The sequence below is a fragment of the Aethalodelphis obliquidens genome, unplaced genomic scaffold (genome assembly GCF_003676395.1).
Source record: "Aethalodelphis obliquidens isolate GAN/ISIS:26980383/991018 unplaced genomic scaffold, ASM367639v1 scaffold1, whole genome shotgun sequence".
Lineage (NCBI taxonomy): Eukaryota > Metazoa > Chordata > Mammalia > Artiodactyla > Delphinidae > Aethalodelphis > Aethalodelphis obliquidens.
This window is the reverse complement of record NW_020837945.1, coordinates 45145857-45168263: the sequence shown is the minus strand read 5'-3', so window position 1 is coordinate 45168263 and position 22407 is coordinate 45145857. Positions and strand designations below refer to the sequence as shown.

The following is a 22407-nucleotide window of genomic DNA, read 5'->3' as shown; positions in this document are numbered from 1 at the left end:
CTCTGAGACGTAATTTAGACTCCAGAGCTCCCCTGCTCACTCTGAGTTTGATTTGCATCTTCCTTCATAGTCCTGCCTCCCCATTGTCTTACCAGTTCTCCTGGGAGGGTTCTTCATTAATCACTTACACACGAATTCCCATCTCAGGGTCTGCCTTTGGGCAACTTGATCTAGGACAGCTACCAAAGCTATTTAGGATCTATCCATCCATCCATCCATCCATCCATCCATCCATCTTTATCTATATTTGCTACCTCGCTCTCTCTCTTACCTCCATCTATGTACTTCCACCCCTCATCCCATTCTAACCCAACAGGTAACACCTAAAACAGCATATTTCCATTCCATATTCTGTATGTTAATATAACCACACAAAAATATACATAGATGGGGGAATATCTGTGTTCCCAAAATAGGAGCATTTGTACATGTACTGCTTTGTATTTTGCTTTTCCTACTGAACTATATTTAGATTCCTAATAAAGAAATTAGCACTTTTAACTAAGAGTTCTAGTGTAGGTTTCCCTAGTTATAAGCTTTATAAAAATAATTCTTGGGAGGAGAAACTGTATTATAGATATAGATAGATATATAAAAGGTACAGCAAGAATCTGAAGTCATAGTTGGGAAAAGTTTTAATGTTGTCAGTCATTTTATGCTTTCTCTCAGAGGTTTGATATTCTAACATCTTGATTGATTGCCTACACATTATGTATTTATGTATGAAGATATCATAATTTTTATTTAGTTTGTACATAATTCCCATGCTATTGTGCTCTGATTCTATATTGAACTATATAATATGCCAAATATTTCCCTAATGCTTTCTTAAATGATATTTAATACTGACTTCATACACTCTTCATCTTCAGGTCTGTTCAGAATTAATCTTTACAACCCACTAGAAGAGTTGCTATCTTTATTTCCATTTTACAAATGTGAAGTCTGAGACATAGGGAGATTAATAGACTTTTTCCTGACCACAAGCATAATGAGAGTCAGAGTCAGTACATGAATTAGGAATCCTTTGCTTCCAACTCCATGTTTAATCCATTAGCACTGGATCACTGCCATTTTCTTACAAAATAAACTCCTTCGTAACATTATTTATTCTATCATTCAAACATGGATATTATGTCAATGACCATCTTTCAGAATATGATTAATTTATAAAGTTTTGACTGGATTAATGTGGTTCTCTTTTTATGGAATCGGTGTAGTTTTTCTTTAATTGGAAATATTGCAAGTTATTTTCATCTTCAAACATATGAAGTAAAAATGACAATAGAATAAGAGTGATTTTCTGCATATGAAATATAACCTTTATAAAACACAGAGAAATATTTTTTATTCTGAAAAGTTGCTTAAAAATATGTGTGCATTGCTTTTTAAATACTCTGAATTTTTGAGTACATGAAGATATATTTAAACGAGTGGATGGAAAATACGTATATTTTTGTGACAGGATGCTACGGGTTGTAACATTTGAAAGAACAGCCCAACAGGATTTCTGAGCACATGCTGGCTAGACCAATGTGCAGAATCTATAAGCCAATTAAACTGAGTCAATTCCTCCTTTCTTAGACTATGGATTTATCCATGTCAGTTAATAATAATGACAGTTTTCATTGACTACATAATTCTGAAATTACTAGATACAGTCATGCAACTGAGTTACTTCTCCCCTTTTCAAAATTACATTTGCTCAGAATTAGCAGAATAGAAAAATAAAGACTTCTATTTCTCTTCTTGCCCTATGTTTCTCCATAGGAAACCTAAATTTATTTGTGATGTTCCTTTGCTTCTTGTAAGTTACAGAAACATAAATTCTTTCTTATTTTAATATACCACTGGGAATTACATATAGTTTTTACATTATAATTTTTTAAATGTAATGCTCACTTTATCAATATTCCAGGGTAGTATCAGTCCAATGGGACATATTATCAGAATTGACAATATGTTCTGCTATAATATCTATAGGACAATATCATAATAGTGAGGGATGGAGGGAAAAGCATAAAGAAAGAATGTATATGAATACCATAAAACTGAGTAAGTATATAATTTGGGAAAATATAGTAACTGAGAACAATTTTAAATGACAGAAATGGAAATTAACATTAAAAGTTGATTTATTAACCATATTTATCTTGCTAACTTATAAAATAAATCAGCTGACCTGAATGTAAAGAAAAATTTTAATTCATCAGCTATTTCCATTTAAACCTTAAATCATACTTTCCAAATTTTAGCAGACTGTAACTTTAAACTCATTAGCAAAGGATATGGCCTACATGAAATTGCTTTAGATTATGGTAATTCCATTTTACTATTTCTTCCCAAGTGAGTTTTAGAAACAATGTTATGTCAATTAAACTGTAAGTTGAAGGAGTTACAACTTTCTATTGTAAAACTCCCTAGAGTAAGTGAAGGTAGAGATGAACATCTTGTGTCTTCTACTTTAATCTGACATAAAACAAGACAAATTAATTAAGAAATTATAAGCACAATAGTATATTGGAGAGTATTCAAAGACATAGTAGGTATGAAGTTAGGCCGAAAAAGAATAGCTTTTAAAGTAAAATAATATTGTATAACAACATGTTTAGTATATACATATATGCATATATATGTATATGTAGATTTTTAGGAAGCTCCAAATAAGACCTACTTTCTCATAGTACTTGATCTCGTAGTCCAGTATGGGTCCATTGGAAAAAGCAGGTGCTTGCCATGATATGGCAATGCTATTTTGGGATGCCCAGTCCTTCCTTACCATACCTATCAGGGAAGGTGCTGAAAGGAAAGAAAATAACTGAGAATTAATTGGCAGGAATCATTCTCCATAATCCTTTCTTTGATATTTTGTCTTCTAAGGAAAACACAATTCCTGTTGAAGAGGACATTAGTTATTGATGTCAGAGTAATATGATAGGATCTCCTTTATTCAATCCAAATAAAATATTAAAATATATTTAGAAACATTATTAAGGAACATAGGAAAGACTCAGATAGTCCACGAATAAGGACCAGAACTCATCATCTCTGGTTTTGTTAGAGGACAACAATTTTTCTTAAACTGGCTTTGGTTTGGGGCTACAACTTGAAGTACAATAGACTTGACTTCTATATTTAATCAAATCTAAGTCTGCTATAGAAAATTCTCTGCAATTACAAGATCATTTATAGACTTTCCTTTAAGACTTGGTACTTTATAAAGTCTTAGTACTTTATAGAAGTTTATATCACAAACTTCGTAACTACAGTGAATTTTTGCTTATCAATGTGAGGATTATTTCTTTTGCATGGTTTCTATGACATTTGAATAAAACCGAAATATTTAATTTCTGAAGTTCATTTTCACAATCATGTCTATCTTCTTTTTCTATATAACATTGTTTTAACAATCTAATCCTAACCTAAAGTAATCTTGTGTTAAACTTCAAAATTTACCTAGAATGTATATACTGCAGGTTCTTTTATCTAACAAAATACTTCTCATTTTTAAATATTCTAATTACTTATAAAAGGAGTTTTTTACATAGAAGTTAAAACTCACTCTTAAAAATACAAATTAAATATACTGAGATACCATTTCTCATCTATTAGATTGGTAAAAAATCCAAAAATTTGACACCAGGCTCTGGGCTAGGCTATGGGGAAAAGCACTTTAATACATTGTTGGTGTAAAGGCAAAATGGCACAATCCTTATAAAGGGAAATTTAAGGCAAATTATATATTCATTTATGCTTTGGTTTTTGGGACTCTATCTGAAAGAAACACTGCAGAAATACAAAGTGACATATTTATAAGACTACTCACTGAGATTTATTTGTAAAGATTGGAAACAATTTAAATGCCCATCAATAAGGGACTGATTGAAAAAACTACACTACATCCACCAGAGAATTATGAAATTGTAAAAAGGAATTGAGACCATATATAAATACTAGAATGGAGTTATTTCAGGATATATTTTTAAGTGAAGAAAGTGAGATGGAGAAAAATGTATAAAAAACAATGTAAGGATAAACCTAGAATAAAAACGAATAATAATGGTTACCCTTAGAGGGTGGGAGGCAAAAGGATGGACACTACAGGGTGAGAAGCAAAACATCTCTGAATATATCTTCCCCTGAAGAGTTACTTTGGAACCCTGTAAATATTTTAAATAATTAAAAAACAAATTAACGTTTAAAAGAGCAATCTCAAAAAATCAGTAGAAAGAAACCTGTGTATTGAGTTGAAAGTATAGCCTTCAAGAGGAACTATTTAAAATGACATTAAAACACAGTAACTTAACTTACATACCAATAGAACATATTTTAAGTACTAAAAAAACTGCAAAAAATATTGAACTGTTTTTAGTAATGATATTGTTAGTGGTACTACTGGTATTGTAATTCTGAATATGTGTGTGTGTGTGTGTGTGTGTGTGTGTGTGTGTGTGTGTGTGTATTGAGGGATAAATCAAATGAGTAATTTTGTTGGTGTTATTGAGAACTAGGATTTTTTTCCTCTGGGAAAAAAGGAGATACAGATGCCAGACCAATGAAGGTAAGTAAAAACCCTATACCAGTAAACTCGAATTAGAAGTTTCATTATGAACTCATGATATCTTTCCAGTTCATTTTCAGAAATCCATTCAAATGTACCAATTGCAGTTGAAAATAGGATTTGAAAAAATTGATTCTCTATGATCAAGATGAAAATTCTTTAAATTTATAAGAAAGACTCAAGTATTAAATGTGGTAATTTACTTCCAAATGTTGCCTTTGTATCTTAAGGATAAACTATTCAGTATTTTCTTAAATTTGTGAGAATGACAAGTTTGGTTCTCCTAAGGAATTAAGTACTTTAGAAAGCATATTTAAAACTCTTTCCAGCTGTTCAGTGACAGCACTATTGCTGGATTAAGATATATTCTTAAAATGAGTGATAATTATAGAAATTTATAAGAAACAGAAGTTTGTGCCATGAGCTAAAATAGAAATGGGTAATATGATAAATAAGAAAGTGTTCTGATAATTCACTATTTAAATTGAGTCATATTCACTGCTAATAAATTACCATTAATAAATTTATCCCTGTTGAAAAATGCATTAATGTTCTTGAATTATAGTATAATAATGTATTAAATGGTGCTTTATGGAAAAATTGTAACTTTAAAGTGAATAAAACAAATTAGAATTTGATTAAAGTATATCAGTTTCTTACAATTTTTGAAAATGTCCTTTTCATGTATACAATCTTATAGCTTATTTTTCAGTTTAATGTACAATATCACAAAGCAATATTACCAGTGTATTACTTTTTGCCTCATAATTATTTAGCACTCAAGGTCAAATGATATAATCCTTGCAAAACTTATAAGAAATTCAGTTAGGTTAAAATGGTTAAAATCTAGGTACTATCTTTTCTATTTCCATTTCTCCAATGGTAAATTAATTGTACAGACACATCACCTAAATTATATGAATCCTCTTCTATACTTTTATAAAAGAGAAATAAAGAATCTATTCCCTAACTACATAGATTCTTCACTTACACATGGACTTCAGGGTCTAAGATCTATGAAAATCCTAAAATTTCTTCACTTTTGCACATTCCTTTCATATGTAAACATCCACGTTTTACATAGTTGTTAAATATACTTAATTCTAGATAATTCTATTTTAAACCATATATTCTTATCCCTATTCCATACTTTAATATAGTTTCTATAATTTTTACTTCAATGGCTAAAATATTCAATTATACTGATACTTTATCAAGTCACTCCTCTAATGTTGGGTGTTGAAGTTTCCAATATTGTCCTGTTAGAGTTCTGACGTTTTATGCACAAATTTTTGTGCATAAATTTTGATTTTGTTAAATTATTTTATAGAGAAAATTGCTTTATATAATTTGGATTTTGTGTCATACTATTATTACCATATTGCTTTTGAAAAAAGCTGTATCAATATACACTAAGCACGCATTTTAAACTCTTAATGAGTTTGAAAGCAGAGGATGTGGGAAACAATTAATAGGTCAATAAAACCCAAATGCTGCATTTTATATTTTCAGAGAAGAAAAACACTATACAGAATTTCATTTTAAAATAAGGTTTCAATGCATGTAAACTAAAGCATTTGTTTTGAATATATTTAATGAATTTGTCTTAATAATTCAAGTTTACATAGCATCTGAATTTGGCATATTGTGAAAACACTGTAGTGCCAACTGATATAAAGCAGAAAATACGTTTATTCCTCCACATGAGAAAAACTGATTTTAGGACACAAAAGGGCAACTAATTGATCTTTACTTCTGATTCTAAAAAGTCAGAGAAGGAGAGAAATAGTCAGGGAAATAATATCTTCTGGAGTTTGTCAGATCAGAGGCTAACTGAAAGACCTGAAGACTCAAGCAATGTTTCCTGAGTAAGAATTATGTGTTCAGTATAGCCTTCAGCAGAACTGTATTCCTGATATACATCTTTTCTTAAACTTTCAAAAATCTTAGCTTTGACCTTCAGCATAAATGATTGTTGAACAGATTACCACATTCTTGAAAATGCTTTTAACACAAACCTTTTTGATTACTACATTTTCTGAATCTCAAATAGTCTACCAAAAACTGTGTAACAAAAATTGAAAATAAAAGTACGAAGTGGACTTAGTTAGCAAAAGAGATCTTATTCACACTCAGAAAAGCTTTGTTTTCTTATGCTTACGTGGAGATATCTGAAGAAACAGTGAATTGTTCTAGTTAGTTAATTATTTTGCTCCTAATTAAGAGTTAATCAATTTTTATTAAACGTTTACTTTATACCATGTATGTTATCTTATTTCATTCTCATAAATCTATGGGAAGGAGACTGTCTCCACTTTAAAGATGAGGACACTGAGGTTCAGAGAAGTGAGCAATTGTTTAATGACAAGATGTGAAGGCCAATTTTGACATTAACTCAAAAAAATGTCAAGGTTATTTCTTGAAAATTTAAAATATCAAACACTAAAACTACAGTTCAAAATCACACTGTGGATTATCACAAATATGTCTTATTTTGAGCACGTAATCAAGACTTATACCATGAGTCATGAGATGATGTGTTTTCCTAAAGATCTATCAAATGTTGCTAATTCTCAGTCATCTACTAAGCATAGTGGGCATATGAAGGTTTATAAATCGGGATAGCCTGTGTGCATGAGTGTGTGTGTGTTTAGATGAGAAACAGAGAAATTGGGGGAAGGGGAGAGAGAGAGCGAGCGAGTGCACACTCTTATGCACATGTGTTTGTGACAATGAAAATCTTAAGTAACAGAATCGTAATATTAGAACAGACCTTACAAGCCATTTAATACATTTCTTTTCAGCAATGCAGAAAACCCTTCAATGCACCGCTGATAGCTGAGTATCCACTTCTTAATTCAGCAGTTGCACTGAAGTGTATACTTCTTCACAAAGCTATCCATTCTATTTTTTTGTTAACATCTTTATTGGAGTATAATTGCTTTACAATGGTGTGTTAGTTTCTGCTTTATAACAAAGTGAATCAGCTATACATATATCCCCATATATCCTCCCTCTTGCAACTCCCTTCCACCCCCCCTAACCCAACCCTCTAGATGGTCACAGAGCACAAAGCTGATCTCCCTGTTCTATGCGGCTGCTTCCAACAGCTATCTATTTTACATTTGGTAGTGTATATATGTCCATGCCACTCTCTCACTTCGTCCCAACTTATCCTTCCCCCTCCCTGTGTCCTCAAGTCCATTCTCTACGTCTGCATCTTTCATCTTTATTCCTATCCTGCCCCTAGGTTCTTCAGAATGACTTTTTTTTCTTTTTTTTAGATTCCATATATATGTGTTAGCATATAGTATTTCTCTTTCTGGCTTACTTCACTCTGTATGCCAGACTCTAGGTCCATCCACTGCTCTACAAATAACTCAATTTCGTTTCTTTCTATTGCTGAGTAATATTCCACTGTGTATGTGTGCCACATCTTCTTTATCCATTCATTTGTTGATGGACACTGAGGCTGCTTCCACGTCCTGGCTATTGTAAACAGAGCTGCAATGAACATTGGGGTACATGACTCTTTTTGAATTATGGTTTTCTCAGGGTATATGCCCAGCAGTGGGATTGCTCGGTCATATGGCAGTTCTATTTTTAGTTTTTTAAGGAACCTCCATACTGTTCTCCATAGTGGCTGTATCAATTTACATTCCCACCAACAGTGCAGGTGGGTTCCCTTTTCTCCACACCCAGTCCAGCATTTATTGTTTGTAGATTTTTAATAAAGGCCATTGTGACTGGTGTGAGGTGACATCTCACTGTAGTTTTGATTTGCATTACTCTAATGATCAGTGATGTTGAGCATCCTTTCATGTGTTTGTTGGCAATCTGTATATCTTCTTTGGAGAAATGTCTATTTAGGTCTTCTGCCCATTTTTAGATTGGGTTGCTTGTTTCTTTGATATTGAGCTGCATGAGCTCGTTGTAAATTTTGGAGATTAATCCTTTGTCAGTTGCTTCATTTGCAAATATTTTCTCCCATTCTGAGGGTTGTCTTTTGGTCTTGTTTATGGTTTCCTTTGCTGTGCAAAAGCTTTTAGGTTTAATTAGGTCCCATTTGTTTATTTTTGTTTTTATTTCCATTTCTCTAGGAGGTGGGTCAAAAAGGATCTTGCTGTGATTTATGTCATAGAGTGTTCTGCCTATGTTTTCCTCTAAGAGTTTGATAGTGTCTGGCCTTACATTTAGGTCTTTAATACATTTTGAGTTTATTTTGTGTATGGTGTTTGGGAGTGTTCTAATTTCATTCTTTTACATGTAGCTGTCCAGTTTTCCCAGCACCACTTATTGAAGAGGCTGTCTTTTCTCCACTGTATATTCTTGCCTCCTTTATCAAAAATAAGGTGACCATGTGTGTGTGGGTTTATCTCTGGACTTTCTATCCTGTTCAAATGATCTATATTTCTGTTTTTGTGCCAGTACCATACTGTCTTGATTACTGTAGCTCTGTAGTATAGTCTGAAATCAGGGAGCCTGATCCCTCCAACTCCATTTTTCTTTCTCAAGATTGCTTTGGCTATTTGGGGTCTTTTGTGTTTTCATACTAATTGTGAAATTTTTTGTTCTAGTTCTGTGAAAAATGCCAGTGGTAGTTAGAGAGTGATTGCATTGAATCTGTAGATTGCTTTGGGTAATATAGTCATGTTCACAGTGTTGACACTTCCAATCCAAGAACATGGTATATCTCTCCATCTGTTTTATCATCTTTAATTTCTTTCATCAGTGTCTTATAGTTTTCTGCATACAGGTCTTTTGCCTCCTCAGGTAGGTTTATTCCTAGTTATTTTATTCTTTTTGTTGCAGTGGTAAATGGAAGTGTTTCCTTAATTTCTCTTTCAGATTTTTCACCATTACTGTATAGGAATGCCAGAGATTTCTGTGCATTAATTTTGTATCCTGCTACTTTACCAAATTCATTGATTAGCTCTAGTAGTTTTCCGGTAGCATATTTAGGATTCTCTATGTATACTATCATGTCATCTGCAAACAGTGACAGCTTTACTTCTTCTTTTCTGATTTGGATTCCTTTTATTACTTTTTCTTCTGTGATTGCTGTGGCTAAAACTTCCAAAATTATGTTGAATAATAGTGGTGAGAGTGGACAGCCTTGTCTTGTTCCTGATCTTAGAGGAAATGGTTTCAGTTTTTCACCATTGAGAATGACGTTGGCTGTGGATTTGTCATGTATGGCCTTCATTATGTTGAGGTAAGTTCCCTCTATGCCTACTTTCTGCAGGGTTTTTATCATAAATGGGTGCTGAATTTTGTTGAAAGCTTTTTCTGCATCTATTGAGACGATCCTATGGTTTTTCTCCTTCAATTTGTTAATATGGTGTATCACATTGATTGATTTGCATATATTGAGGAATCCTTGCATTCCTGGAAAAAACCCCACTTGATCATGGTCTATGGTCCTTTTAATGTGCTGTTGGATTCTGTTTGCTAGTATTTTGCTGAGGATTTTTGCATCTATGTTCATCAGTGATATTGGCCTGTCATTTTCTTTCTTTGTGACATCTTTGCCTGGTTTTGGTATCAGAGTGATGGTGGCCTCGTAGAACGAGTTTGGGAGTGTTCCTCCCTCTGCTATATTTTGGAAGAGTTTGAGAAGGATAGGAGTTAGCTCTTCTCTAAATGTTTGATAGAATTCGCCTGTGAAGCCATCTGGTCCTGGGATTTTGTTTGCTGGAAGATTTTTAATCACAGTCTCAATTTCAGTGCTTGTTATTGTTCTGTTTATATTTTCTATTTCTTCCTGGTTCAGTCTCAGAAGCTTGTGCATTTCTAAGAATTTGTCCATTTCTTCCAGGTTGTCCATTTTATTGGCATATAGCTGCTTGTAGTAATCTCTCATGATCCTTTGTATTTCTGCAGTGTCAGTTGTCACTTCTCCTTTTTCATTTCTAATTCTATTGATCTGAATCTTCTCCCTTTTTTTCTTGATGAGTCTGGCTAATGGTTTATCAATTTGTTTATCTTCTCAGAGAACAAGCTTTTAGTTTTATTGATCTTTGCTATTGTTTCCTTTATTTCCTTTTCATTTATTTCTGATTTGATACTTATGATATCTTTCCTTCAGCTAACTTTGGGGATTTTTGTTCTTCTTTTTCTAATTGCTTTAGGTGTAAGGTTAGGTTTTTTATTTGAGTTCTTCATTGTTTCTTGATGTAGGATTCTATTGGTGTAACCTTCCCTCTTAGAACTGCTTTTGCTGTATCCCATAGGTTTTGCATCATCGTGTTTCTATTGTCATTTGTTTCTAGGTGTTTTTTAATTTCCGCTGTGATTTCTTCAGTGATCTCTTGGTTATTTAGTAGTGTAGTGTTTATACTCCATGTGGTTGTATTTTTTACAGCTTTTTTCCTGTAATTGATATCTAGTCTCATAGTGGTCAGAAAAGATACTTGAAACAATTTCAATTTTCTTAAATTTACCAAGGCTTGACTTGTGACCCAACATATGATCTATCGTGGAGAATGTTCCATGAGCACTTGAGAAGAAAGTGTATTCTGTTGTTTTTGGATGGAATGTCCTATAAATATTAAGTCCATCTTGTTTAATGTATCATTTAAAGCTTGTGTTCCGTTATTTATTTTCATTTTGGATGATCTGTCCATGGGTGAAAGTGGGGTGTTGAAATCCCCTACTATGATTGTGTTACTGTTGATTTCCCCTTTTATGGCTGTTAGTATTTGTCTTATGTATTGAGGTGCTCCTATGTTGGGTGCATAAATATTTACAATTGTTATATCTTCTCGATCCCTGTATCATTATGTAGTGTCCTTCTTTGTCTCTTGTAATAGTCTTTATTTTAAAGTCTATTTTGTCTGATATAAGAATTGCTACTCCAGCTTTCTTTTGATTTCCATTTGCATGGAATATCTTTTTGCATCCCCTCACTTTCAGTCTGTATGTGTCCCTAGGTCTGAAGTGAGTCTCTTGTAGACAGCATATATATGGGCCTTGTTTTTTCTATCTATTCAGTCAGTCTATGTCTTTTGTTTGGAGCATTAAATCCATTTACATTTAAGGTACCTATTGATATGTATGTTCCTATTACCATTTTCTTAATTATTCTGGGTTTGTTACTGTAAGTCTTTTGCTCCTCTTGTGTTTACTGCCTAGAGAAGTTCCTTTAGCATTTGTTGTAAAGCTGGTTTGGTGGTGCTGAATTCTGTTCCTTTGCTTGTCTTTAAAGGTTTAAATTCTCCATCAAACCTTAATGAGACCCTTGCTGGGTAGAGTAATCTTGGTTGTAGGTTGTAGGTTTTTCCCTTTCATCACAGGCCACTCCCTTCTGGCCTGCAGTGTCCACTTAAAAATCAGCTGATAACCTTATGGGGATTCCTTTTTGTGTAATTTTTTGTTTTTCCTTTGCTGCTTTTAATATATTTTCTTTGTATTTAATTTTTGATAGTTTGATTAATATGTGTCTTGGTGTGTTTCTCCTTGGATTTATCCTGTATGTGGCTCCTCTGTGCTTCCTGGACTTGAATGACTATTTCCTTTCCCATATTAGGGAAGTTTTCAACTATAATCTCTTCAAATATTTTCTCAATCCCTTTCTTTTTCTCTTCTTCTTCTGGGACCCCTATAATTTGAACATTGGTGCGTTTAATATTGCCCCAGAGGTCTCTGAGACTGTCCTCAAGCCTTTTCATTCTTTTTTATTTATTCTGCTCTGTGGTAGTTATTTCCACTATTTTATCTTCCAGGTCACTTATACTTTCTTCTGGCTCAGTTATTCTGCTATTGATTCCTTCTAGAGAATTTTAAATTTCATTTATTGTGTTGTTAATCATTGTTTGTTTGCTCTTTAGGTCTTCTAGATCCTTGTTAAACCTTTCTTGTATTTTCTCCATTCTATTTCCAAGATTTTGGATCATCTTTACTATCATTTCTCTGAATTCTTTTTCAGGTAGTCTGCCTATTTCCTCTTCATTTGTTTGGTCTGGTGGGTTTTTACCTTGCTCCTTCACCTGCTCTGTGTTTCTCTGTCTTCTCATTTTGCTTCACTTACTGTGTTTGGTGTCTCCTTTTCACAGGTTCACAGTTTCCGTTGTTTTTGGTGTCTGCCCCCAGTGGCTAAGGTTGGTTCAGTGGGTTGTATAGGCTTCCTGGTGGAGGGGACTGGTGCCTGTGTTCTGGTGGATGAGGCTGGATCTTGTCTTTCTGTTGGGCAGGACCATGTCCAATGGTGTTGCCTCTCTGCTCATGGGTGGGGTTGTGCACCTGTCTTGCTAGTTGTTTGGCATAGGGTGTCCTGCACTGTAGCTTGCTGATCATTTGAGTGGAGCTGGGTCTTAGCATTGAGATCGAGATCTCTGGGAGAGCTTTTGCCATTTGATATTACGTGGAGCTGGGAGGTCTCTGGTGGACCAATGTCCTGAACTTGGCTCTACCACCTTAGAGTCACAGGCGTGACACCCAGCTGGAGCATGAAGACCCTGTTAGCCACATGGCTCAAAAGAAAAGGAGAAAAAAAAGAAATAAATAAAATAAAATAAAAGTTATTAAAATAAAAAAATATTAAAAATTAAAAAGTAATAAGAAAAGGAAAGAAAAATAAAGAAGAGAGCAGCCAAAGCAAAAAACAAATCCACCAGTGATGACAAATGCTAAAAACTATACTACAAAAAAAGACAAGAAAAAGAAACGGCCAGACAGAACCCTGGGACAAATGGCAAAAACAAAGCTACACAGACAAAATCACACAAAGAAACATAACATACACACTCACAAAAAGAGAAAAAGGAAAAAATGAAAATCTTTGGGAAGTCTAAGGTCTTCTGGCAATGTTCAGTAGGTGTTCTGTAGGAGTTGTTCCACATGTAGTTGTATTTCTGACATATTTGTGGGGAGGAAGGTGATATCTATGTCTTACTCCTCCGCCATCTTGAATGTCTGTCTCTCTGGCACCTGCTGTATCCTCCTCACATGGCTGAAGGCCCTGTATCTTCCTTCCCCTACTTGGGGAGGTTGCTCGCCCATTCTCTTTTGAAAATCTTTAACTGATAAAAAGTTCTCATATGGAGTCATTGTTTTCTTCCAATAACTTCCACCTAGTCCTAGTGCTGACCTTTAGTATAAATAGAATTAACTCTTCCACTTTGCTTATCTATCAACCTTTCTTCTTTTTTTCTTCTTTCTCTTCTTCCTATCCCTCTTCCTTCCTTTATTCTTTCTTCATGTCATTCCTTAGTGCTTTTCTGTGTCTCTTTGCTTTATCCTCTCCTTTCTTTTCTTCCCTGTGCTTCTTTCTAGAAAGATGTGTATGTGTGATTTAAAGGAATTATAATCAACATGATGAAATGTGAATTAAGAACAATTATATAATAAATAAATAATATAGACCAGAAAGTACAACTCAGAGCAGACTTTTAAGACTATATGATTTTCCCCTTTTCTTTGCTAATGAACCAATGGGTATAACTGCAGAGCAAGAACATGTAATAGTGTTTCTTCTGTGTATGCGCAGAAGAGAAACACACTATACTCAATACAGTAATTTTACTTGTGAAATGTTGTAAATGTGATATTTATCATGTGAATTGACATTTTTTGAAACCTGATAACATGCTTCCAAATATTTCTGATCTATATCTTGTTTTGGAAATGTTTATTAAATATACTGTGCTTTAGATAGCATAATATATTCTAATGATATCTGCTCATGATGTGTTTTTTCCTGTAATCAGAGTTTAATGGTAATATATACTGTTATCTACTTTCCCTGTGTGGTTAAAACCTGATTATGTGTCTGAGATATACATGTGATACTTACATACAGCAGAATTGGTGCTTTCTTTCTAGTTTCTGTCTCTTTTCTAGACCTGAGTATAACACTGTGATATGTTCAACCATATGACACCTGTGATAGGATGAATTATGGCCTCCAAATTATTTCCACATTGTAATCCCCAGAACATGTGAATGTTCTTTTCTGGTAAAGGGACTTTGCAGTTTTGATTACATTAAGGGTTTTGAGATGAGATTATCCTGGATTATCCAGGTAGGCCCAATATAATCACAAGTATACTCATAAAAGGGAGGTAGGAGGAGACATCTACATAAGAGAAGGCTGTGAACCAAGGAATGCAGAAGCTGGAAGAGGGAAGGAATGGATCCTTCCTGGATCCATGCTATAAAATGCAGTTTCTTTGACATGTAAGGGGGAAAAATGTCCTCAGATTAGACCAGTCTGAGATTCTGTTGACCTTATTATTACCTGTCAAGTTTCAGTAAAACGGTGATATATGTCGTGCCAGTATTTTCTAGGAATTTAACATATACTATCCACCAAAATCTCAGAAAGTTGGCATGGCCCTAGAGAAAAATCAATAATTTGTCCCTTTTCATCTTAACTTCACACAATCTCCCTATTCATAATATTATATTAAAATAAAAAATACTGGTTTTTAGTAATTCTTCTAGGTAAAAGTACTATTATTTGAACTGTAAAATTATATAAATTATATATAAAAATTATATAAATAGATTTAAAATATAATATCTTAGTTATATTTGAAAATGGTTTGTAACTTCTGGGCCTCAGTTGCTTCATCAAAAATTCTGAATCATGTTCCAGGTATAGGAAAAAATGAACCAACTAAATATTATCAAAAAAGAGAAAAAATTATATTAAAATGACCAGGAAAGTCATCTATAAGTAAATGACTAAAATCATTTTAACACATATTGTGGAAAGGAAGCAGCTAAGTGATAAAGCCTGCAAAAATATAAATTCTAAAATAATGTAATGAATAAAGTTTTACATACAAATTTTATTGCTGTACTTAAAAAAAATTCAGACTCTTAAAAGAAATCCATACAGTAGATTTCAATCAAGCTGTTTAAAACATGATGTAGACATACAGGCATGGGGAAATAAGTATAATATTTAAAGTGACAAAACAATATGCAAAATGGCATGCATGCCATGATTCAAAACATTTTAAAAATAGCAAATGCCCCCAAACTGTATAACTAAATTGTGTATCTATTTTATAACTAAATTGTGTATCTATCAAGACCATTTTGGAAGATTTGGAATGGATCATGAAGGAGATAATGACCAGTTCCTCTCCAGATCTTAATTCAGCAGCATTAAAAAAGGTCATTCAGGGCTTCCCTGGTGGCGCAGTGGTTGAGAGTCCGCCTGCCGATGCAGGGGACACGGGTTCATGCCCCGGTCTGGGCAGATCCCACATGCCACAGAGCGGCTGGGCCCGTGAGCCATGGCCGCTGAGCCTGCGCGTCCGGAGCCTGTGCTCTGCAACGGGAGAGGCCACAACAGTGAGAGGCCCACGTACCCCCCCCACACACACAAAAAAGGTTATTCAGTGGTACATCCACCACGAGGATGACCCTTCTCCTGAGGATGATGAGAACAAAGAAAAAGAAAGGGATAATATCCCTGTCTGGGAAGAAGAATTCCTGAAAGTTTTCCAAGGAACACTTTTTGAACTTACTCTGGCTGCAAACTCTCAAAGGTTTGCTTGATATCACATGCAAGACTGTTGCCAATATGATCAAGGGGGAAAACTCATGAGGAGATTTTCAAGACCTTCAATATCAAAAGTGACCTTACTGAAGAAGAGGAAGCCCAGGTAGGCAAAGAAAACCAATGGTAAGAAAAGAAGTGGAATGTTGTGCCTGACACTGTAACAGTGAAAGGCTTTTTCCAAATACTATTTGCACTACTCTGTTTACAGTTGTTAATATTAGACAAACAGTAGATAGATGCAACAGCGAATCAACTGTATTTGCAGGATATTGTCCTCATTGAACCTGTTGTTTCAGTACAGATTCCAAACTTCTGGCTGAGTTTCTTCTAGTGTGATCAAAAGTTTCTCTTTTCTTTGCTCTGAAAAAAACTGAACTGTGGGTTCTCTAAAAAAACAAAACAAATATATATATATATATATATATGTGTGTGTGTGTATATATATACACGTATATATGTATATATAAAAACTATAATAGCATTAAACTACTAATAGCTATTTACCATTACCATGCTGGCCTAGGAAAACTAGATGTTAAAAGAGCAAAACAGACATAAATCTAATAATTGTCTGATAGTTACTGATTTTTAAATTATATTAACAAATTATTACTTTATTCATAATTTTTAAAACTGATTTAAAAGGAATATGATTTTATTTCAAAGAGTCTAACTAATCTTAGCCTTAGCTCATTATTCTAAAGATTGTTTTCAAAAATATAATTAAAAATTTTAATAAATTTCAGAGTTGAATCTAAATATTAATATATTTATAAGCTATGACTATGAAGTGATACATGTGACTTATGGAGGTGTCATCAAATTTTAGTTACCCTGTATTTCCATCATCCTTGAATTTAAAGGAGGATACAAAATTGCAGAGAAAGCTAGCTGAAAGATGACTGGCTTCAAAAGTTTTTTAAATGAAGAAGTTTTATGAAAATTAGTCTCATAACTGTTATGGATTTGTTTATGAGATGTCTCAAGAAGGAAAAATAAAGACCTTTTTCTATGCTGTTGGACCCCTAAGGTACATAAACAGACCAGAAAATTTCACTCACATTTTAGGGCTGTGAAACAGCCCATGGATAACCTTGGGAATTTTAGAAGACAGATTCACATATAAGGACTTCTATTCATATTATAAGGTAAAATAGAGCAATTACCTTTTTTCCCTTAAGATAGAAACACAGACTAGCTTAATACTTCTTTGATCACTTCAAATGGAATTGATTTTGATGTCTGAACTCCTAAAACATTTATTGTCTATTCCACATGACATCTAGCATTGACTACCTTTATCTTAAGCTCTTGCTATTCTATTCCTCTTTACAGAATAAATAATAATATACTGTAGTTCACTTTTCAACTTCTTATGCTCTTTCACGTATATTAAATCACCTGAAATACACTGTAACTCTGTTAAGTACACTATTCTCATTTTAGTTGAGGAAATAGGATCAGACTGGAAATAACTTACTCACAATTACATAAGAGATAAGGAGCAGACTCCAGACTGAGTCCAGCATTTACCGACTGTACTTTAGGAACTGTGTCACATTTCAAGATCTGAAGCTCCCATAGGACCTAGTACAGTGCCACACAAACACATTAGGTACCTTGCATGTGAGTATCTCTTTTATTCAGAACTTGTTTAAATCTTGTTTCAAGGCTTCAGACAACTGTCCTGCCCTCTGAGGTTCTGTTCTATAAATCCTTTAAGGTACCATGTGAACACTATCTAATTAATTTACATATTCCATGTATATAATCATCATTTTATGAGAATAGAATTAATGTAAGAAAATAATAACATATAATAATAATATTACCAGAAAATAAGGAAAGATTATTGCAAAGTGATAAGAGTTTGAACATATGGTGATGATGAAAATGGACATTACGCCATAATTTGATTGTATAATATTAAAATCCATCTTGGGTTAGTTTCTTTTCAATGTTTTCCATTATTGAACTGTCTCAATTGAAAATGTATTTGGACTGAGAAATAAAAGCAAAACCCAAAATATTCTGAGTTATTTGATTATCGATTTTGAGTGCTTCCAATATCAACTGTCCTTTCACTAATTCCAAACCCATTTTCATCATCCTGATACCTGTTCCACCCCTAAGCTGAACTCTCACTTTCCCTTGCCACAATTTAACATCTCTTGATCAGTAAAAGTCTGCTGGATTCCATAATTTTATAGGTTGTAACGCTAAGATTCTATATGTTTTTTATGTAATCTAGCTGTACAATGTTTAAAAAGCTGTGCTTTGGGTTTTTTTCTCTTACTTTTTGGAAGTGAAAGTTATCTTCACAATTTTATATAAGTATATATTTGTTGTAGGGAAGCAAAATTTGCCACCACGTAATGTGTCTCTTTGGCATGACCATTAATTTAGGTTGGTTATTAATTTTTTAACTGAAGTATAGTTGATTTAAAAACAAGCAACCTGATTAAAGAATGGGCAGAAGACCTGGATACACTAATATATTAGTTTCGATATTTTTACAGATTATACTCTATTTAATGTTATTACAAAATAATTTCTGTATTTCCCTCTGCTGTACAATATATCCTTGCTGCCTATTTATTTTATACACAGTACTTTTTATCTCTTAACCCCATATGCTTATGTTGTCGTTCATCCCACTCTTTCTCCCCACTGGTAACCATTAGTTTGTTCTCTATATCTGTGAGTCAGTTTCTGTTTTGTTATCAGGACTAAAATATTGCCTGCCATATCAGTAAACAAACTATGTTGCAGCCATCAAGCCATTACATTACAGTTGCCTGGAAGGCGAGCCCTGAGGGAACTCAGGATGGAGACAAATGGGCTGCCCACTGCCAAGCCCTTCTAGCTGTCAGCCACTTGCAGCCACCCTGACAGAGAGGCTGAGGAAGCTCAGAATACTAGCTCCAGATAGCTGAGGTGCATATCAAAGGAATAATTTCAGTGAGCTCAGACTCTTACATCTTCCTATACATAGAAAAGCAATTCCTTAACTTGAGAAATCTGGTTTTCTTTTTATTAACAGTAGTCTTTTGATGTTCTGACTACCTGATTTAGTTGCAAAAACTCCTACATATCCTGGTTTCTCCCCTTCCTCTTCCGAGCAGTCTCTCAGTGCTATTTGAGATGCTGTCTCCTGGGCTTGAAGTCTTAAGAGTATCTGCCGAAGAAAACATAGCTCTCAACTTTTAGGATGTACTTTTTTTTTTCAGTCAACAGTTATATGCATTCATTCATTTGTGTTTTTAATTTTTTTAGATTCCACATATAAGTGATAACAAAGAGTATTTGTCTTTGTCTGATTTATCTCACTAGAGAGCTCAGAAATAAACCCATGTGTCTATGGTCAATTAATCTATGACAAAGGAGGCAAGAATATACAATGAAGAAAAAAGAGTGGTGCTGGGAAAGCTGGACAGCTACAAGTAAAAGAATGAGATGAGAACATTTCCTCACAGCATATACAAAAATAAACTCATAATAGACTGAGGCCCTAAATGTAAGACCTGAAACCATAAAAATCCCAGAAAAGAACATAGGCAGAACACTCTTTTACATAAATCGTAGCAATGGTTTTTTTGGATCTGTGTCTTAAGGCAAAAGAAATAAAAGCAAAACTAAACAGGACCTAATTCAACTTAAAATCTTTTACAAAGCAAAGGAAATCATTGACAAAATGAAAAGACAACCTACTAAATGGGAGAAAATATTTGCAAATGATACCATTGATAAAGGGTTAATATCTAAAATATATAAACAGCTCATACAGCTCAATATCAAAAAAACAAACAATCTGATTAAAGAATGGGCAGTAGACCAGAATAGACATTTTTCCAAAGAAGACATACGGATAGGTAAGAGGCACATGAAAATATGCTCAACATCGCTAATTATTAGAGAAATGCAAATCAAAACCACAATGAGATATCACCTCACACTTGTCAGAATGGCTAACATTAAAAAGAACACAAATAACAAATGTTGGTGAGGATGTGGAAAAAAGGGAACTCCTATACTCTGTTGGGGGGAAGGTAAATTGGTGCAGCCCCTGTGGAAAACAGTGTGGAGGTTCCTCAAAAAACTGAAAATAGAACTACCATATGATCCAGCAATTCCACTCCTGGGTATATAACCAAAAAAATCTAAAACACTAAGTCGAAAAGATACATGTGCCCCAATGTTTATAGTAGCATTATTTACAATAAAGGAAGTAACCCCAAGATATGAAAGTAACCCAAGTGTCCATCAACAGATGAATGGATAAAGAACATGTGATACACATGTGCACACACACACACACACACAATTATTACTTAGCCATAAAAAAGAATGAAATTCTGTTATTTGCAGCAACATGGATAGACCTAGACGGTATCATGCTTAGTGAAATAGCCTGATTATTTTTAAGAAACAGAAGACTCAGGAAGCCTTCCTTTTTATGTCTCCCTTGGCTATCTAAAGAATTTAGGTAAAGGGCCTATTCCCTGAATAAGAGATATCACCAGAGATGTCTGTAAAGAATATGGGCTAGATGTGGCAGGACAACCTTGTCAGCCCTGTCAGAATTCACTTTGTGTTCCATTGTCTCCGCACGGCCCAGCAAACATATGCTTTTCCATTTCCATGTGAATTGCCTTTCTCCCTTTCGAAGTCCCAAATCACTACCCCAGCATACTCTTTTGTATTTAGCTGACAGTGGTATTTAAAGCAAAGGTTTCAACGATTTTTTGGTGAGTTACTCAGTTTTCCTGGGTTTCTCTCATATATACATGTTATTAAACTTTTGTTTGATTTTCTCTTGTCAATTTGTCTCAGGTCAATTTAATTCTTAGATCAGCCAGAAGAACCTAGGAGGGAGAAGAAAGTTTCTTCCTTACCAATAGTATGTGTGTGTGTGCATTTATAGAAAATATACAAAGGGAGAAAGCACTCATGCTGTTGGCCACTCGAGGGAATGTTGAAGGATTTTGTCACACAGATTCAAGAGGATGCAAGTGTATTCCTGCCAATTCACCAGAAATAGGACGTAAAACTGCTTTTGTTCTCTCATTAAAGAAATAATGCAATGCAACAGATTTATTGGGATGGTTTCTGGTTCAAGCCAAGAGGAATAAATCTTGATTCTTCCTTGATAGAGGTAGTCTTTGCATAGGACAAGTAGCCAGGTGCTCCCACAGCTGCCTTGAAACATTCATGTATTCCTGAGGATATGGGTGATTTTGTTCTTATCACTGATCAAATAGTAGAATAAATAACTTACATAAAATAACACCTGGCTGAGCCCTGTGTTTTGCTCTCATTTTCTCTAGTTAGTAATTGTTGTTTACAAATCATGACTGCACGCAGAAAAAAACCTTGTGTTTTCTCACATTGGCTGCTAGCTCATAATTTCTATTTCATGTTCTCTAAATAGCTTCAAAGGTATTTAGTGCATATGTTACACTTTTCCCCAGCGATTTTTGTGACTACTTTGTTAACAAGCCAAATGGCATTGCTCCATATTTATTGCAAAAGTTAATAGGATTACAAAGATTTTCCAAACTAAAAATGATCTAAGTATTATTATTCACTATGAATAATGTGAATCTTAGCCACATTTTTGTATTTCATTTAAAATGCAACACGATGTGCTAAATAATTGTGGGGTTTTTTTCTAAATTCTGTTTCTAGGGGAAAAAGTATGTGGATAAAACAATTTTTTTAGCCTATACATTTGTAAGGTGAGTTTATGCAACCAAGTAGTATTTGTTTTCTTAACATTAACTTATAATTAATTGTACAGTATACACGAAAAATACATAAAATTTAATATTAATTTTAAAAACTAAAATTGGAATTTAGCAACACCATTTCTGAATATTCAAATTACATTAGGTTAGTGTCAGCAAAGTGATAGGTAAACAAGGAAATCTATCTGACAATGTAATGATGGCATTTTAGTGGGTACATGCTATCATGGCCATAACAATGGTTTACAGCCAGCACTCTTTAATCTGGATAATGCCTATGCTGTAAGTATTTTGAGTGTCACCCTGAATATATGTACTTCTGTCCTTAATAATTTTAGAATTATGTCATTTATTGTAATTCTTATCATGGTTTTCTGACTTTGACTTAAGAGATCAATTTGAATTAATGGGCAGAGTTTTCTTTTTTTTACTACATACATATTAATTTGTCTTTGATTTGAATCTGCAGCCTTTAGTTGCATAATTCTGCCTGGTTCTTAAGGAAGCCAAATCTCTGTTCAAAGAGAAGTGGCCTATCAGGCTAAAAATTAGCCACATCATAAATTCACTAAGAAATGACCTCT

General features: G+C 33.9%; 1 protein-coding gene across 1 annotated transcript in view; it reads right to left on the bottom strand.

The window, feature by feature from the left end:
* Positions 1-22407, bottom strand: part of EPHA6 (EPH receptor A6) — an 861061-nt gene that overhangs the window by 355560 nt on the left and 483094 nt on the right. Inside the window, exon 6 of the mRNA XM_027102862.1 lies at positions 2675-2799. Coding sequence (XP_026958663.1) covers positions 2675-2799 — 125 coding nt within the window. The remainder of the gene's footprint in view (positions 1-2674; positions 2800-22407) is intronic.